This window comes from Microcebus murinus, chromosome 2, assembly GCF_040939455.1.
Source record: "Microcebus murinus isolate Inina chromosome 2, M.murinus_Inina_mat1.0, whole genome shotgun sequence".
Lineage (NCBI taxonomy): Eukaryota > Metazoa > Chordata > Mammalia > Primates > Cheirogaleidae > Microcebus > Microcebus murinus.
The window spans coordinates 14,295,787-14,313,245 of NC_134105.1; the positions used below are offsets into that span (position 1 = coordinate 14,295,787).

The 17,459-nt window shown below is 56.7% G+C and overlaps 2 protein-coding genes across 5 annotated transcripts in view; both read right to left on the minus strand.

Moving 5' to 3' along the window:
• HSPG2 (heparan sulfate proteoglycan 2) overlaps positions 1–5,156 on the minus strand; it is a 97,428-nt gene extending 92,272 nt beyond the window's left edge. For both annotated transcript variants that reach the window (XM_020281103.2, XM_075994835.1), the window contains exon 1: positions 5,004–5,156. In XM_020281103.2, coding sequence (XP_020136692.2) covers positions 5,004–5,066 — 63 coding nt within the window. In that variant the 5' untranslated portion in view covers positions 5,067–5,156. The remainder of the gene's footprint in view (positions 1–5,003) is intronic.
• Positions 5,157–14,465: 9,309 nt separating this feature from the next.
• On the minus strand, positions 14,466–17,082 carry LOC105873614 (uncharacterized). 3 transcript variants are annotated; one of them, XM_012768686.3, is made up of 2 exons: positions 16,964–17,082; positions 14,466–15,457 (listed from the first exon to the last, which is right to left on the minus strand). In XM_012768686.3, exon 2 carries the CDS (start codon positions 15,386–15,388, stop codon positions 14,540–14,542), a length of 849 nt encoding a protein of 282 aa, XP_012624140.2. In that variant the 5' UTR covers positions 15,389–15,457; positions 16,964–17,082; the 3' UTR covers positions 14,466–14,539. The 3 variants fall into 3 exon arrangements, with proteins under 3 accessions (XP_012624140.2, XP_075850951.1, XP_012624141.2); XM_075994836.1 differs by lacking the exon at positions 16,964–17,082 and adding an exon at positions 16,079–16,102; XM_012768687.3 differs by lacking the exon at positions 16,964–17,082 and adding an exon at positions 15,765–16,072.
• Between the last annotated feature and the right edge of the window lie 377 nt (positions 17,083–17,459).

Genomic DNA, 17,459 nt, shown 5'->3' on the forward strand with positions numbered 1-17,459 from the left:
TGTTGAATCGCATACATCATTTGTTCATTCATTCATTCAACACACACTGAAAGTCAGACACCCTCTAAAATCAAGAGCAACAGGGCACCCTCCCCCATGCTCAGGGAATGGCTCTAGTAAGGAGCAGGGACCTGGTCCTAAGGACAGTCTCAGGATGCCACAGGTCGCCCCAGGGATGCTCTGAGGTCCCTGCCGCCCTGGCGCAGACAAGGACCGCGGAAAGGAAGGCAGGGTGGTGCTGTGGGCGGCGGAGACTTGAAGGCCCCACATTCCCAGGCCTCAAAGAGCCACCTTGTTCTCGGGGCTTTCATGACGGTGCCCCCGACCCAGCCACCCCCAGCGGCCACGAGCCACTCCCCTCTCAAGGCCGCTATTGACACAGCCCCGACGCCACCAGGCCGGGCAGTGAGGCTGGCGGCTCTCCGCGACGCGAGTTCCACACATACTTCTGGGTTTCAGTCAGCCAGCTCTGGGCGCTGGGGCGGCTGGCCCCCGCCTGGCCCTGGGAGCGGGAGGGGGTGGCAGGGCCACGAGGCCAAGGCCCAAGCTGGGGCAGCATTCCAGCAGGGCCCAGACCCTCGTCCAGCTTCCCCCTTCCTGGCAGGCACAGGATTGAGGCAGGGGAAGATCCTTGGGAGGCTGGTGGGCAGCCAGGTCCCGTTCACCCCTCCAGCCTGACCCCTCACAGCTGGGACTGGACTGGGGAGGGGGCAACAGGCCAGGGCTGGGGGTCGGAGGGTCCAGAACCCACATATCTGGCCTCCAAGTGCTCTCTGAATCATGACCCCAGATCTTTCCATATCCCGGGCGGCCCCCCTCGCACTCCCTCCTGACACACTCACCCCAAGGCCAGGCCGCCCTGAAGCCTCTGCAGACTGCCCTGAACCTTGAGCCCCTAGGGAACAGCCCAGGGACCCAGTGCGGGCTCCGTGCAGGGCGCCCGGCAGCTTGGCAGGGGCAGAGGCCCCTCTCCTCCCACCCAGGGCAGGGCCCGGCCCGGCCCACTCAGGCCTTAAAGCCCCTGGATTAGTTCAACTGTCTGTAGAGTCTCACGGAATATCTGATGAGGAAATTAATTAATTAACAAACCTACAGATGACTGCCCTAGAGTTTAGTTCCTAAGCTCCCTCCAGTGCGGGCCTCCCAGGGGCCCCACAGACACTGAGGCCCACCCATCCTGAGTGCCTCTCACCCTGCAGCCAGTCCCTGAAATTCCTCCCCTGAGGTCACCCCTTGCTGCCTGGGACCAGAGTTCTCCTTTTAACCAACATCAGTGATGAGCTGCTTCAATATCTACTGTCTGCTACAAGCAGAGTGGCTGGAAGAGCTTCACATGGCTTCAAAACTTGGCTCGTGGAATCACTGAGTATGAGGGTATGTAAGCCACCAGGTGAATTACATAACCTCTCTGCGCCTCAACTTCCTCTGCTCAGAGAATGGAATGAGGACCACAAGTAGCTGCAACCTTCTTTTTTTTTTTTTTGAGTCGGGGTCTCACTCTGTCACCCAGGCTGGGGTGCCGTGGCATCATCATAGCGCCCTGCAGCCTTGAACTCCTGGGCTCAGGGGATCCTCCTGCCTCAGCCTCCCAAGTAGCTGGGACTACAGACACGCGCCACTGTGCCCAGCTAATGTTTTAAATTTTTTGTAGAGATGGATCTCACTATGTTGCTCAAGCCAGTCTCAAACTCCTGGCTTTAAGCAATCCTCCCACCTTGGCCTCCCAAAGTGCTGGGATTACAGGTGTGAGCCACCGAGCCTGACCTAGCTGCAGCTTAAAACATTCAACAAATATACTTACTAGCACTTACTACCCATCAGGTGCTAAAGGTACGGCAGTGAACAAAAACAGATAAGGTCCTGCTCTTATGGCACTTAAATAGGGCAGGAGGAGGCAGATAAATGTAAACAAATACATGACAGATGTTGACAAGAAGAAAAATAAAGCAGTATAAGGAGGCAAGGATGATGGGCAGAGTGGTCAGGACCTGCAGGAGGGAGGCAGGGGGTGAGGCAGATGGCCCAGGGATGAGTGTTCCAGGTAGAAGGAACAGCAGATGCAAAGGCCCTGAGGTAGCATATTCAGGAAACAAAGACCGGTATAGTCGGAGAGGTGCAGGTTGGCAGGAGGCCAGATCTCGTAGGGCCTGGTGGGTTTATTAAGTCAGGGGCTGGCATCTGATTCTGAGCATCATGGGTACAGGGCAACAACCAGGCTAATGTGAGGATTTTTTGAGAAAGGTAGCACCTGGCAGACAGTGGGCACTGGGTAAATGTGAACTATCCACACTATTTTGTCATCATCTGGCTGGTACCCTAAAACCTCCCTCCCCACCACTCTGCTCACACATCTTCCAGGCCCTGAACCCAGTCACCTTCTGCCACTTTCCTTCCACTGTCTCCTGGGCAGGGCCCCAGACCCACAGATCCTAACTTGCCTGCACTTAGCCTGAGAACAGGCCCGGGCCAAGCCAGGCGGGGGCCACGACTCCCCAGACGCGGGGAGCTCGGCCTAAGAGATGGGGAGTCCATCTCTGCCCCTTTCAGCCTCTAATCCCTCTGCAGATGGACCTGCGCCCCCCTTATCTCCCTCCCTCCCTCGGGGACCCCGGGGGCACACTCAACCCCAGCGGGGTAGGGCGGAGGGGAGGGTGAGCTAACGCCAGGAAGAGGAGGCTCTGCAGTTCCCCAGCGAGGAAATCCAGCTGAGGCAGGAAACAGGTATCTCCCTGACTTCCCTCCGCCCTGGAAAACACCTTAATCACCACCAGTGTGGCTCCCTCAAGAAGCCTGTATCCGGCAGGGCTGGCCCCAAGAAAAGAAGGGCTAAGCCCCCAGCAGGAAGAAAAGGGGTCAGCAGACCAACGCACCCAGGCCCAGCCCCCACCCCGGCAAGCCTCCCCACCTCCCGAGAGCTGAAATTACTCCCACACTTAATCACAGAGCACGGCTCCCTGTGGTCCTGTCTCCTGCCCTGAGTGAGGTCTCCCTAAAGCCTATCTCTCCCTGCTCGTGGTGTCCTGCCCTCCCCCACTCACCACTGGCTTGTGGCCGTGAACTGGAGCGCAGAACAGATGAAGCCCCAGGCTTGCGGGGACACTGCACTATGAACCGATCTCATTTAAGGAGCTGCAACAAGTGTCTCACCCCCATTTTACAGATGGGAAAACTGTGGCTCAGAGAGCGAAGCCTGCCCCAGACCATATAGCTAGAAATGGCAGTGCTGGGATTCAGACATGGGTCTGTAAGACTGCAGGGGCCAAGCCCTTTCCAGCCCACCACCATCAGCCTGGGGTGGGATGGTGAAGACCTCTCTGTGGTTGCAGAGGGGCTCTCTAATCCCAGATTATGGCCCACCAGCCTGTGAGGTCTGGGCAAGCACAGAAAGGGCCTGTCCCTGCTCCACGCCCTAGCACCGTGCCAGGTGCACCGGCACACAGTAGGTACTTGGCGAACACCTGCCCAGTGAACGGACTCCTGTGCTGCCAGTGACTGCCATGGCAGGTCGCTCCACGACAATTTGTTGAATGAGCAAGTGAATGAAGTTCTGTGGAAATTCCTCCGTCACACAGCAAATAACTCCACCCACCGCTCCTGCCATTGTGCAGCCCCTGGTCAGGGGCAGAGCCGGGCAAGGTCAGGAAAGACTGCTGGGCTGGGGAAGCCGTCCATGGGATGGGCTGGCGCCTCGGGGAAAGTCAGTCAGCACTGGGAGCTGCAAGCTGGGGTCCAGACTGGGTGGCCCTGCCGGGGAGAGAGGCTAACAGGGGAGGAAGGAAGCCACCCACCAGGGTGTGGGGAGGAGAGGTGTGGGTGGGTGGGGCAAGAGCAGTGAGGGGTCAGGTCTGGGTGGGGGGATCAACGAGTGACTCAGGAGGGCAGAGGTGAGAGGGAGCCAGCAGGGTGAGGACAGGGAGTCGGTCACTGGGTAAACACCGGTCTGATTAGAAAAGTCCCTCTCTTGTGGCTGAGTTGGGGAGCAGAAGGGATGGGGACTGCTTAGGAGCAGAGCACCTGGGGGTGGCTCTGTGGCTCACCAGGGCAGGCCCAGCTCCACAGATGTGTCCCCACCCACATCTGCCACCAGCTCCCTGCCCACTGGCCCCGCCCAGGCCTCCTCGATGGAGTTCACCCAGGTCCTCGGGGCCTCTCCTGGCCAAGTGCCTTTTAAGCCTGGGGATAAGGACCCCAGGAATTCTCCACAGGGGCCCACCTGAGCTCAGAGCAGGGCAGTGGGCTGCAGGAGCAGGCCTTTCCCTGCCCCTTGGAGATCAGAGAAGAGAAAAGCTGGGGAATCTCGGATCCTCTGAGCGTCCACGCGGTTAACAGGCACTCTGAACCTCATGCCACCCAGTCCGATCGCCCTGCGGCTATGCATTGCGCCTTCCCTGTACGCAGGCACGTGGGGCGGGCCTCAGAGAGGTAAGCAGCTCGCCCGAGGTCACACAGTTACTCAGTGAAGGGCAGGGATTGATTCAACTCCTAGACTGTATGACTCCAGAGTCCGTGGGCGTTCCACACAAGCCTCAGTTCTGTCCCAAAAGTTCTCTACTTGTGCCTGCCTGGGTACAAGTTCCCCACGGGGATAGACGGCACGGTAAAGTTCCAGCGAGGGCTGATGGGGTACCCATCACCGCTGAAGTTGGCGCAGAAAGGGGCACCCTCGTCCTGCCAAGTTCCCACCCTGCTCAAAGTTTCTCCTCCTGGTCCCCAGGAATGCTAGGCCGGGCCATGCCCGGCACGACTCCGAGACTCGGCAACGTGGCCGAGAGACCCACGGGCTCCCACGCGGGCCAGCCCCGCCTCCGGCCCCAAGCTGGGTCCCCCCTCCCCCGGGGCAGCCACACGCCGCAGGGTGGCGCCGGCCCGCGCCGGCCCGGGGTCCCTGGCGGGCGCCACCGTCCCGGGCCAGTCCCGGCCCGAAGCCTCGGGCGCCCCAGCCAAGTTGGCAGGCGCGGCGATCGCAGCTGGGGCGCCCCCGCCTCTCCGACCCGCACACTCACCGCGAGCAGCCGCCCGTGCAGCAGCAGCGCCAGCAACAGCGCGCCCGCTGCCTGCCGCCCCATGGCCCGGCCCGCGCCGCTCCCTCGCTCGCTCGCTCGCTCGCTCGGCGCCGCCCGCAGCCGCCCGCTCGCCGGCCAGCGGAGTCCTCAGGACCTCGCCGCCGCCCCCGCCCTCCCGCGCCGGCCCCGCCCCGGCCCGCCCCGGGCCCCGGCCCCGCCCCCGCCCCGCCCCCGGCCCGGGGCTCCGCTCGCCCGAGCCTGCCGCGCCGCCGCCTGGGCCTTTGTCTGGGCCCCCAGCCCCCTCCGCGCGGGCCGCGGCCCAGCGCTCCCCGCCAAACCCGGCCTGGAGTGTGGGATGGGCCGGGGGCCGGGGCCGGGGCCGCCGGGGCGCGGCGCGCACGGCTCCCAGCTGCCCGCGCCCGCGCGCCCCGCCAACCTCCAAACCAGAGCCGCCCCCGCCGCCCGCGCGCTCCGCACCGCGCGGTCCGCTCGCGCGCAGCTCTCGGGGACCCCAGGATCCCTGCCCACGCTCACACGCGCGCACGCGGCTTCCGCACCCGCGCCGCGCGCTCACGCCAACTTGGGCTCTCAAAACACCTCCACACTCAACTTTTTGCACGAGCACAGTCGCCGCTACCCGGGACAGGCACACGATCGCACCCGACTCTCTTGTGCTGACAGTCCTCACGGGTCACATGAACACTTGCCTCCAAACTCTCACCTCCGCAGGTGACGCGGGGGACGCCACACACACTCAGCCGCTCACAGCCGTGTCCCCATTGGTACACAGACTCACATACACATCTCGACAAGCCACGACGCTGAGGACACCTTTCCACACACGAATTCCTGACAGGCGCTCACGTGGCGCACACAGGCCCGTGTCGTTTCTTGCACGAGAACCGGCCTGGGTTTGCTACCTTTTCCCAGTGCCTCGCGGTGGGCACGCAAGGCTGAACCGCGGGCGCCGGCGCACGGCCGCACGTTTCCCCGCGTGAGCCCCAGAACAACTTTGATTCACGTAAGTCACAGCTCCAGACACGCACGAGTTCACACATCCAGGCCAGACACAGACAGACCCTGCCAACGCCCGATCACAGATGCCGGGCGGCGAATCACAGGTGGTGGTCACCTGTGACACGGACCCCCTGGCCGGGTCACTAGCCCCCCACGGCCTCTCCCTCGCCTGGGCTCGGCTGCCCTCCTCGCCTGAGCATTTCCAGGCAGCCAGGTTGCTGGGTGGAGAGCAACTGGTGTGTGTGTGTGTGTGTGTGTGTGTGTGTGTGTGTGTGTGTAGCTTTGAGGAAAACCTTCTGAGTAATGATAGAGGGAGGAGAATAAAAACTGAAGTTTCCATTGTTTCCTGCGACAGTTACTAGGTTCCAGAGACTCCTGGCTGGGTTTGCAGCCAGGAGTGAGGTGAGCTGTCGGCAGAAGGAAATGCCCGGCTACACTGGGCGGCACCGGGCCTGGCTCCGGAAGGCGTGTTCCCTGTGATAGGGGCCTCGGCCCCCCCAGGCACCTGGGGGGTGGAGGAAACACTGGCATCCCGATGCTATCCCGGATAGATGCCCCATCTCCAAAAGACTGGGTTCTTCTCTGCCCTGAGGGGCACGTGTCTGGGGGCCCAGGTCAGAGCTGTAAGGAGCAGAAACAACATCCGAGGTGGTTCAGCCAACTCCCTGGCCCCAGCCCAGACCCCATCGCAGCACTGAGTAAGGCCTGTCTCTGCTCCAGACAGGGAGATGGGGGTGCACAGAGGAGGGAGGCCCAGTCGGCCCCTGCGAACTCCCACCCTGATGGAGGGGAGGGAGGAGACATTGTCCCTGTCCTCAAACTGTTCTTCGTCTGATGGAGAATCCCACCTCCTCCCCCTAGCTGTGCAATCTTGAGCAAATTATTCAACCTCCGTGTCTCAGTCTCCACATGCAGAAAATGAGACGAGTGTCATTATGATGATTACAATGAATTATTTTATTTAAACAGCCTTTTCAGCCACATGGGAGGCACTCAATGGGTGGTAGCCATTTCTCTTACAGCTGCTCCTGGTGGGCTCCCGGTATGAAGAGAGACTCCACTCGGCCCTCAGGGAGCTCCAGTCGGATGCAGGCTGCTCCCAGCACGTCGCTCCCAGCCTGACGGTGGGACGCAGCCCCCACGCAAGGACCCCCAGTCTGATGGGGGAGGACAGCTGTGCACTCGGGAACTCCACTCCCTGTCTGATGAGGAAGGCTTCAAAACTCCACTGACTTCAGCCTTGGCGGGTGGCCAGCCCTGGTGGCAGGATTTTTCCAAGGCCTTGCCCGTCCATGGAGGGTCAGCATCCGTGACAAATCGCGTTTCATGAGCTGCCTCAGTGTCTGTTCCCTACCTCGGGCCCTTTAAGTTCCAGAGCTTCAGCTTCTTGGATGATTTGCTCATGAGCAAAGGGAAAAAGAGAACAAGCCACCCTTTGTAGGTGTTTGGTCAAGACCGAACCAGAGCTAGAAGTCTCGCTTCCTAAAAGGGGCTGAGGAAAGAGGTGGCGAAGCAGACGGGGGCCTGGAAGGAGCTGGGCTGACACAGAGAGCGGGGCAACGCGGCCTGTCCAGAGTGCCTGCCAGAGGAGCCCCACCCACGCGGGGATTGGTCATCCACCTATTTATTCCGCCACCGCTCCTCCCCACTAAGGGATCTGGCTGGGTCTGTTTCATTTTGCAGTCCTCGATATCTTTAGTAAACGCTCTCAAGTTGCTTTGTCTAGGGCCCGGCTATCTCCGCACCTGGCTTAGAAGAGGAGCAGAAGCAGGGCCTTCTGGGCTTCCTTGAGCCCGGGAGGCACCTGTAATCGCGCTGTACGTGCTCATAACTTGGGGAGCTTGTCATATCCTTTGGGAGGTAAACAACTCAAGTCCTACATAAAGTTCTTGGGTAAGGACGGACTACAAGAGTTTGGACAGGCAGGAACAGCCGAACAACCTGGCTCTGAAAATAAGAGTTGGGAGGTTTGGAGCCAGCAGCTAGAGGTTGTGTCTCACCTCTCTGCTGCTCTAAAATAGACAGGACTCATCTTTTCCTGGCTTCCACTCCCACGCCAGATCTTTTCTCTACCTCAAAACTTATCACTCATCTTACTCTCCTTCCTTCCTTCCTTCCTTCCTTCCTTCCTTCCTTCCTTCCTTCCTTCCTTCCTTCCTTCCTTCCATCCTTCCTTCCTTCTTTCCTTCCAGGCAGCAGAGGACAGTTGGACAGTTTGTTCACTGAACAAGGGTATGCAGTCTAGTGGGTGAATGGGAGCTGTAATGCACCCTGTGGTGGGGCTACACCTGCCCAGAGTGGGTACCGTTTGCTAATGTGAGTGAAGGCACCATCTGGGTGCCCTACACTCATTCGATAATGAAAGTAGACACTTAGTATGCACAAGGGTTTCCATGCCTGTGTGGGAAGACAGATGCTGGCAGAGTAAGGATATGTCCTTGGGCAAGAGTGTGGAACCAGAAATTGGTGTGAAAGGGAGTTGGGATGGAGGAGAGGAAACAAGGAGATGGTGAGGAGAAGAGAAGGAGGGAGAGGAGGAAGGGCACAATTCTAAGCAGGCTGTCAAAGTTCCCATGGAGAGGGAGGGGGTCCCACAAGGCCTGGCAAGATCCACTCCTGCCCATCTCTCCAGCCACATCCCTTCCCGGTGTGGTCTTTGCACATGCTGTTCCTTCTCCTCCAGTGCTTTTCCCACCTCACATGTACCCCTTTTCACTCTACTGTCCTTTAGGGTTCATCTCAAACATCATGTCACCATAGTAGCCTCCCTGGACCTCCCAGGGTAGGTCAAGTCCCCCACTACACTTTCCCGCAGCCTCCCCCCAACTTCCCTCTCTTGGAGTTTTGACAATTGTAATAATTTGGAAGATCATTTAATATTATGAGGAAATGAAGGCAGAGGGCACGAAGGTCTTGTCTGTCTTAGTCCCAATTATATCCTCGGGAAGAGCACAGAATGGGCACTCGGATCATTTTTACTTAAATCAAAGAACAAGTTGGTTCAAATGTGGCATATGCTATAAATGTCCCGCTTCTCATTTGTACTTGGGACAAAGATAAGCTCTCTTTACGGTTCAATTGACACCGAATCTCATTTGATCATCACCCATAGTCCCGAGAAGTAGGCAAGTATTATATTTTATTAGCCCCCTTTTCCAGATGAGAAAACTGAGGCCCAGGGGATGAAGTGGCTTGCCAAGGTGGCACAACCAGTAAGGTAGAACCAGGGCTCACATCTATAACTGTCTGATTCTAGAACCCACTTTCTCAACCACACCCATTCTGCCCCCTCTCCGGGTTGTTCCCAACTCTGCCCAGGCAGAAGTGTACTCCTCCCAGCTCGGGCACAAGTATGCGTCTTTTGCAAATGGCCTTGAACCTTTCCCTGCCACCCCCATCGCTACGGATTGCTTCCTTGCTGAGCTCCTGGCTTGGGTCCCAGGGCTGGGCTTCCCACACTGTTCCTCCTGGGTCACCTGCCATCTGAGATGCCCCTTTGAAAAGGGCTTCTTTGGTCAAAGGAGTTTGGGGACCCTGCACTCCTTCTCACACGCTGACCGTCCCAAGGGACACTTGCACAGAGAAGTCTCGGAACAGGCCTCCAGGGAAGCCGCCTGTCCGGCGCTGTTTAATCTACCTTCCTCAACCTCTTTGAGAACGGAACTCACTTGTTTTTTTGGAAAAACCTTTTAACGTCTCATAGGACTGGTGTTTCTCACCACACACTTTGCAAATGCTGCCCCAGAGCCTGGCTCCTGAGCTGACCATAAATGGTCTTCAGGATTTGAATTTGTCACTCGTGGCTGTCCACCCCCACTTCTCCCCCACCCCCTAGGCCGGCTGGAATTCTTATGGCTCCACACACCCCCTCACATTCCTGTCCCCAAACCCCTGCTCCAACTGTAGAAGACTTCTGTGCTGGGCCCATAGTTGGAGCTCCAGAAATGTCCCTCTCCCTTCCTTTGTCAGTGTGGACATCACGTGTTTTACCTCATTACACACGTATCAGTGTGTACATGTGATTTCATGTCTTGCCTTTCTCATTTAACATTTTTTGCACAGACAGACACAGATCTATGTGTCAGTAAAGACCAGGGCTACTTAAAAATGCATGTGTGGCTCAGTGCCAATCCCAGAACTGTTTATGACCAGTCTGGGACCAGATAAGGAGCTTGTTCCACCGTGTAAATTAACTGTTCCAATAAGCACAGCTTAGTGACAGTTTAGCTCAGCGGACACTTTCTCCTGGCAATACTTGTCCCATCTTGGAAGCAGTGCATAGATTTATATTCTGGTGCAAGCTGCTTATTGCAGATGGTAACCACTAACAATTCATGGACTAGCTACTTGGAATAGCACTGATATTGCCATTGCACTTAATATTTCTAATAATTATTTGGTTTTGTGTCTCATCAACACACCATAGTTCATTAACCTTATGGTGTTGTTGAATATCTGGGCTATTCCCAGGTCTTTGTTATAAACAAAGCGTGGCTGTGAAGGGCTGTACGTGGATCCGTGTGTTTTCTTTTGCGGATCCCTCAGTTTTCAAGGAGCAGAAATCTGAGGCCAGGGAGGTGGAGTGGCCTCGGCAGAGATGCAAGTGGCAGAGAGGGGCCTCCCAGCCAGGCCTCCTGACCTCCCAGCCCTTGGTTCCTTCCTCCAGCCTGCACTGCCCTTCCTAGTGGGCAGATTTTCCGTCCCTTTCATGGTTTTCTTTGCTCAGCCATGGGTTTTCTGCAGTGTTCCTGCATGTTGTCTTTTGGAGCTTGAGAGAAATCCTTTTGGAATGTCCTGTGCCTTCCCCCCAGTTCCCGGCTTTGTTCGATTGTTCACCAGAAATTCCTGCCCGGTTGGGAGGGGCCCAGAGGCTGTAAAAGAGTTTGCCAAAAATGGTGGTACCAACTAAGGCACAGCACTTGTTCCTCCCGAAGATTTCTACTGAAAAGAGGGCAGCGTGGATGCATTTCTGGGGTGGAGGTGGGGGTGCCCCTCACTCCTAGTGTTATGTTTCCCATGTAGAGCGAGCAGGACCAGTCAGGTGTAGACAGAAAAGGCAGCGAGAGATAAAGTGGGGCTCAGGAATGGGGTGAGGGATGGGGCGGGCTGAAACTTGGAGGGTTAAGTTCATGAGTAACAGGGGTGAATTACGTCCCTTACACATGCACATTGGTAATATAAAAAGCTGCATTTATTTTTCTAGGACCATAGAACGGTGATATCAAATTACCTGTTTGAAAAGGATCAAATCTGATTTTTTTTTTTTTTTTTTTTGAGATAGAGTCTCACTCTGTCGCCCCAGGTACAGTGCAGTGGCGTTGTCATCATAGCTTGCTGCAACCTCAAACTCCTGTGCTCAAGCAATCCTCTTGCCTTAGCCTCCCAAGTAGCTGAGACTACAGTGGCACACCACCACACCCAGCTAATTTTTTTTATTTTTAGTAGAGATGGGGTTTCACTCTTGCTCAGGCTGGCCTTGAACTCCTGACCTCAAGCAATTCTCCCACCTTGGCCTCCCACAGTGCTAGGATTACAGGAATGAGCCACCATGCCCAGCCTTGATTTTTTAAAAAACATGTAAGCATTAAATATCATGCTCCTATACCCAATGATACCAAATGATGCAGGAACCACTGGATTGGGCAATTGAGACCATAGGTGACCTTTGAGGAAATCTCTCCCTTTGTTTACTAGCTACTGGAAAGGGCATATTCTAGATTTGCCCTGCCCTGTTTAGAACATGGTACTGAGGTATCTCAGTCCAAATCCTCGGGTTAAACACCATCCTTGCTTTGTCTAATTTACTGCATATATTGTAGGCCAAGGTTTGCCCCTTTCTCTTGGAATCCACTCAATAAATACTAAGAAAGAAACTGCACTGTGGATGGAAAAGACATTGGTCAACAGTCAGAGTGGTGAATAGAAATCAGCTCTGTAGGAGCTTAGGCAAGTCACTTTCTCTCTCTGAGCCTCAGTTTCCCCTTCTGCAAAATGGAATACTAAAACCTAGCCTGGCAGGGAGGAGAGGGTTGAGAGCCTATGTGCCAGGCCTCGGCAGCCTGCCTGGCGCACAGCGCGGGTGCTTGATAATCTACGGGTACTTCTGCAGGTGTCAAAGACTTTCCTCAGCCACTCCCAGCCGTGTGGACACCTGGGCCACTTGTGTACACAAGGGGGACAGCACAGCAGGCCGTGGCATTGTTCCACAGCCAGCACGCTGCTTCCTGTTTACATGGAGCTGCAGATGCATGGCTTGAACTGTGGACAGGGGGACTTCCTGTGGCCTCTGCACGGCCACGTGGAGCAGAAGGCCCTCTCTAGCTCCAGGCTTATTTCCTCTGGGCTCAGGCTGAGTAATGTGTGGAGGGGACTTGTGAGCAGTGAGCATCCATCCATTATTGAACATCCATTGCGTGAGACACTGTACCGTCCTTAGAATAGTAGTAGTTACCATTACTGAGCACCTACTGGGCGCTGTGATAAGCATTAATGTAATAATCGAGTCCCTACTGTGAGCCAGAACTGGGCTAGATGCTGCAGACCCGGAGATCAGTGCCCAGGCAAGGGTCTCGCACTCTCACTTTGGGCAATTGGACTGTTTTGGAAGTGGCCGTCTCCAGGATGTCAGCTCTTAGGCCTCAAAGAGCCAGGCAAATAAAGATCTAGAATGGGAAGGGGGTGGCGTCAGGTGGCCAGACAGGGGCTTTGGGAGTCAGGATGCCCTTGAACTATCTCTCGAGCCAGGCCAAAGTGGATTCTAACAGGCTGTATTCCTATGAATGTTCACCTGGAGACCGAGGTGCCAGTGAGGTGAGGGCCCGTCAGCCTGAAGCCTGGGAGGGAAGGAGGCAACGGACAGAGACAGGAGCGGCTGCATGCTGTGCTTTGGGCCCAGGCAGGATGTCCCTTGTCCTCCAGAGTTAAAATAAAAGAGCAGGTGAATTCAATGGGCCAGGGGATTGGCACCCCCTTCCCTCCTCCTGCCATGGGGCCACCATGGGAGTCCCACTGTGGGGACACTCAGGCTTTTGTCATCTTCTCTGCCTGGCCATAGGGGTTAGGCCACTGCAGGCCACTGCCTCCGGACGCCACGGAACCTGATGGGCCTCCAGGTTCTGCATTGCCTCAACGTCAGCCCCATTCCACACCCTGAGTTGCCATTGGCCTTCACATTGCCAAGGAGACGAGAAGTGCTCCAGCAATGAAGATCAGGCCTGGAGTTGATAACCACACAGAGATGGGCCCTGAGGCCCGAAATGGCCCCTGGGCAGCCTGGGAAGATGACTCGGGACACAGGAGGCCTGAGTTCTTGGGTGGGGGCAGTCTCAATCTCAGCTTGGGAGGCTGCAGACCTGGCCTGGGGCCAGGAGGAAACAGCAACATCAGAGTCTAGCATGCCCTTAGAGATCATCAGAGCTGGTGCACCCATGTTATAGATGGGGAAACAGAGGCCTGGAGCGGGGAGTGATGTATCCAAGATCTCAGGGCAGGCTCGTGGCGGAACTAGGCTGGAATCCCAGTCCCAGCAGGACAGTGGGTGGCTGGGTGCTTTGTGGGGGCCCGATTTTCAGATGTCCGATGTCTGGTGTCCAGCACCAGAATCAGTTGGGTCTCTGAAGCTTTGGAGCCCTTGGTGGCCCAGGGAACATTTCCGAAGATACTTTCCTAGCAAGAAATTCAGGGAAAAAAGGGCCAGATCATTCTGACCCTTCCAGCCCTCGCCTGGCCCGACAGAACCACTCTCTCTTCAGAGATCTCCCAGGAGGGGCCACCCCCTGCCTGCTACTGTCCCTGGTGGCCTGTTCCAATGCCTGTCACACTAGCCATCGGGAAGCTTTTCTCTACGTCTACCTTAGGCCCTGGTCATTAAAATCACACCTTTTAAAAAAATATGTATAAAGGACTTAGAATAGTTCCTGCTGGATAGGTGCTCTATGACTGTTTGTTGTTCTTATTATTACTCCTATATTTCTGCTCACCTGGGACTATCCTAAAATCAACAATCCTGAAAAGACAGGAATACGGATAGGAACTGGGAATGAACAGCCAGTCTGTTTCTTCACATGGGGAAACTGAGGCTACGGGAGGCTGGGAACCTCTCCAGTGATCCGTTCAAGATATAAACCAGATTCCCAGCCAAGGCCTGGGGGCTTTCACATTCAGCCCGCAAGTGTTTCTGTTCAGCCCACAGAGCACCATGACATTTTAAAATTTGTTGCTAACATGTAAAAAGCAGGTCCCTGGCTTCTTTTGTAAAGGCCACAGCCTGTCTGGGAGCTGGGTGGAGGTCAGGCACCGTCCCTGTCCTCTCCGCCAGTCTCCACCACTCCCTGCTGCCACCCAGCCCAAGTCACTCGTTTCACTTTTACCTGCCTGGCCCTGGAGGCCCTTGAGTTTGTCACCCCCAATCTAAATGGCGATTCCCCCCAACAAAGCCTCAGAAGGAGCATTTTGCCACAATTTATTTTCCGCAACTGCAGCCTGATGGACACGTGCCCATGTCATGGTTGAGGTCAATGTTACCACCAGCTCGAGGGTTTGTCGACGGGCTCGGGGGTGCTCCAGCCCGAGCGGATTGCTTCCCAGAACTTGGGCAGATGGCCCAAGGCAAAGAGCCCGTTGCTAAGCAAAGGGATTTCAGGCAACTTTGTAGCTGCCCTGCGCGGCGGCTCGGGGCTGAGGTGCCGGCAAGAGCAGGGCAGGCTTGTGTTGGTGGAGTCGCCCAGGCTCTGCAAAGCCTCGGCACCCCTGGGGGCCGGCACTATGTAGGTGCTGGTGGTGGAGTCGGCAGGGGTGGCCATGCTGGCACCGGGGGTGGAGTAACATCGGGGCAAGGGGTGATCCAGGTGGTCCAGGTTGAAGGAGTCGGCGGCGCGTTCCAGGCAGCTGGCTGCAAGCCGTGGCAGGCTCAGCGATGGTCTGGGGCAGCTGTTGCAGAAGGTGGCGTTGGATCTGTCCAAGTACTTGATGCCTCTGATGAGTTGCTCCAGGAAGGTAGGGCTGGAGGGGCGCGAGGGACGGTCTATACAGAGGAGGCAGTGGGGGCTGCCACGACAAGAGGACTTTCTGGCCACCTTGGGATGCATCAGATGACTGCTTTCTACCCACTTGGAGTTGTAGGGTTGGCCCATGCAGATTCTCCTCAGTGGAAGCGTCTGGGAGCTGGGCTTGTAGGACCACTCAGTGTGGTTGCTGCAGCTGCTGAACTCTGAGCCAGAGCTACTCGGAGCGTGGGGGCGCTTGAGACTGTTAGCCCTGTGCAGGCTGGTGGCGTGGGCGCAGCCTGGAGCGTGGGTGGGAAAGGACATATTGTTGGGATGGCTCAAGCGGCTGTAAGTGTTGGAACGGCTTACCTGGCGTCCAGACATCGTCCCAGCTTGGGTGATTAAAGCTTCGTGGTTGAGCTACGAGGGTGTCTGGAGGTTGGTTACCTGGGCCTGGCGAGGAGAGAGTTGGGTCAGCTCACCTGGGCTCCCTGCCACCACCCGCCACCCTTTCTCTCCAGGTGTTCCCTCTGCCCCCAGCTCCAGCACCCCCGTGCTCCTCTGCCCCTCCTCCTCCCAGGCCCAGGGAGTCTCAGCCTGGAAAACTGACAGTCTCTGCTTCAGAAAGCCCCAGAAGGGTGAGAGATGGGGAGGAAGGCAAGACTGTCAGAACGACCGAGACCAGAGTGTCCCTAGGAGAAGCGGGGCAGTGTCTTCTTTCTCTCGTAGCACTAGCCCACATCCTGACGCTCCCATTCACCTTTGAAGCAGGGACTCCCGAAGACCACAAATGCCAAGGACCGAATCTCTAATGGTGAAATTCCAAGCAGAGATGGGCTTTCTTTCGCAGTAATACCAAATAGCTAACCTCTGACTGCACAATGAGCCCTGATACTAAAAACCTATCTTGGCATCGATGCAGTGCTGCGTGCGCTCCCTGCGTGCCGGCCCCTAGTCCGTGTGCGTCTCGCAGGGATTAACTCTTTTCATTCCCGCTGCAAGTCAAGGAGCTAGCTACCATTTTATTCCTAGTTGATGGATGGGGGAAACTGAGGCTCAGATGACGTGACTTGCCTAAGATCACACAGCTTGTAAGTGGTGGGGCCGGTGTGGCATCTTGGGTGTGTCTGATGACCTCTGACAGACAATGCCACGTCGTCAGGGTGACTTTGGCTCCCCGCCCCCCCAGTCTGCTGAGGGTGGATTCTCACCACACCTGCCCTGCCTGCCCAGGTGGGGGCACGGTGGGGAGAAGGAGCACTGGCCAAGCCTGTCACCAAGTCGATCCTGACTTTAGGAGCCCCCAGTGAGGGGGGGGAGCGGGCGGTGGGACACGTCTACTAATGGGGCTGGACTGTGAGAGCAGAACTTTATAAGTCCTTTGGCCTTGGTCCTCCCTGACAGTTTGGAATGTCCTCACCCACCCACAAGAGGAGGGGGCACTGGTGTGTCCCCACTCGTCCTGCCCCAACTGTGGGCACTTCATGGACATGAAGACCTGACCAGGCCAAAGAGATGCTCAGTCGGTTTATCCCCACCTCCCAGCCCCGGGCCTGCCTGGGCCCAGCGAAAGGCAGTGTCGCCCATTGTCCCCATAGTCCCCTGGCTCCCCAGTACCCACCCTGCTTCACCCCCAGCCAGAAAGAGGCTCTGTGTGACTTCCCTCCCCCACCACAGCCAGCTCGACGCTGAATTTCCACATCTGCCAAGTGGAAACAGGGCAGTATTGGAGCCCACCCCACCCAGAAAGCAGCTGCCTGCCTCTCCTCCTGCCCACGACCTTCAGCTGCCCCTGTCTTTTGGGTCTGAAATGGGCGGAATGTCCAGACCTTTGCCTCTCCCCTCCCTCGCCCAACCCCACCCCATCTCCTCCTCTGGAGAAATAGGAAGCGACTGACAGCTGACCCCGCAGGACCCCTCCCTTCCCCTTCTGGCCGGCTGGGCCCTCTCCCCTCTCACTCTGTCTTTTAGGAGGCAGATGACTTAGACCTCCTACGGCTCTCCACCAGGGATGCCTTCATGCCGCCATTCCAGACTATTCCAGACTGCTGGTCGTGTCACAGAATCACGGAATCCTACAGCTGGGAGGGGCCTCCAGGGGGTCATTCTGGTCAGGCCCCTGCCTCGGGGCCAAAGCCACTTTAAGCCTGCCAGGACAGATGGGCCCTATTTTTGAAATGAGGCTGGGATGGCTGTTGTCCAGTGTTCCTTGTTTTTCTTGTGTTTAATTGTGCTGAGAGCCAGGAAGTCCAATGCTAGCTCACATATAACTGCTTGCTGTGGTCAGCATCGATTTCTTCTCTTTTCTCATTGGGTCAGCAAACATTTATCAAGTCTCCCTAAGCGCTGTCCCTTTGCATGACCCATTCTCGGGCCTAATAGCAACTTCCTTCCTCCCTTTCTCGCTTCTCCCACATGCAGTCAACAACCCCATGTTGAGCACCTACTATGTGCT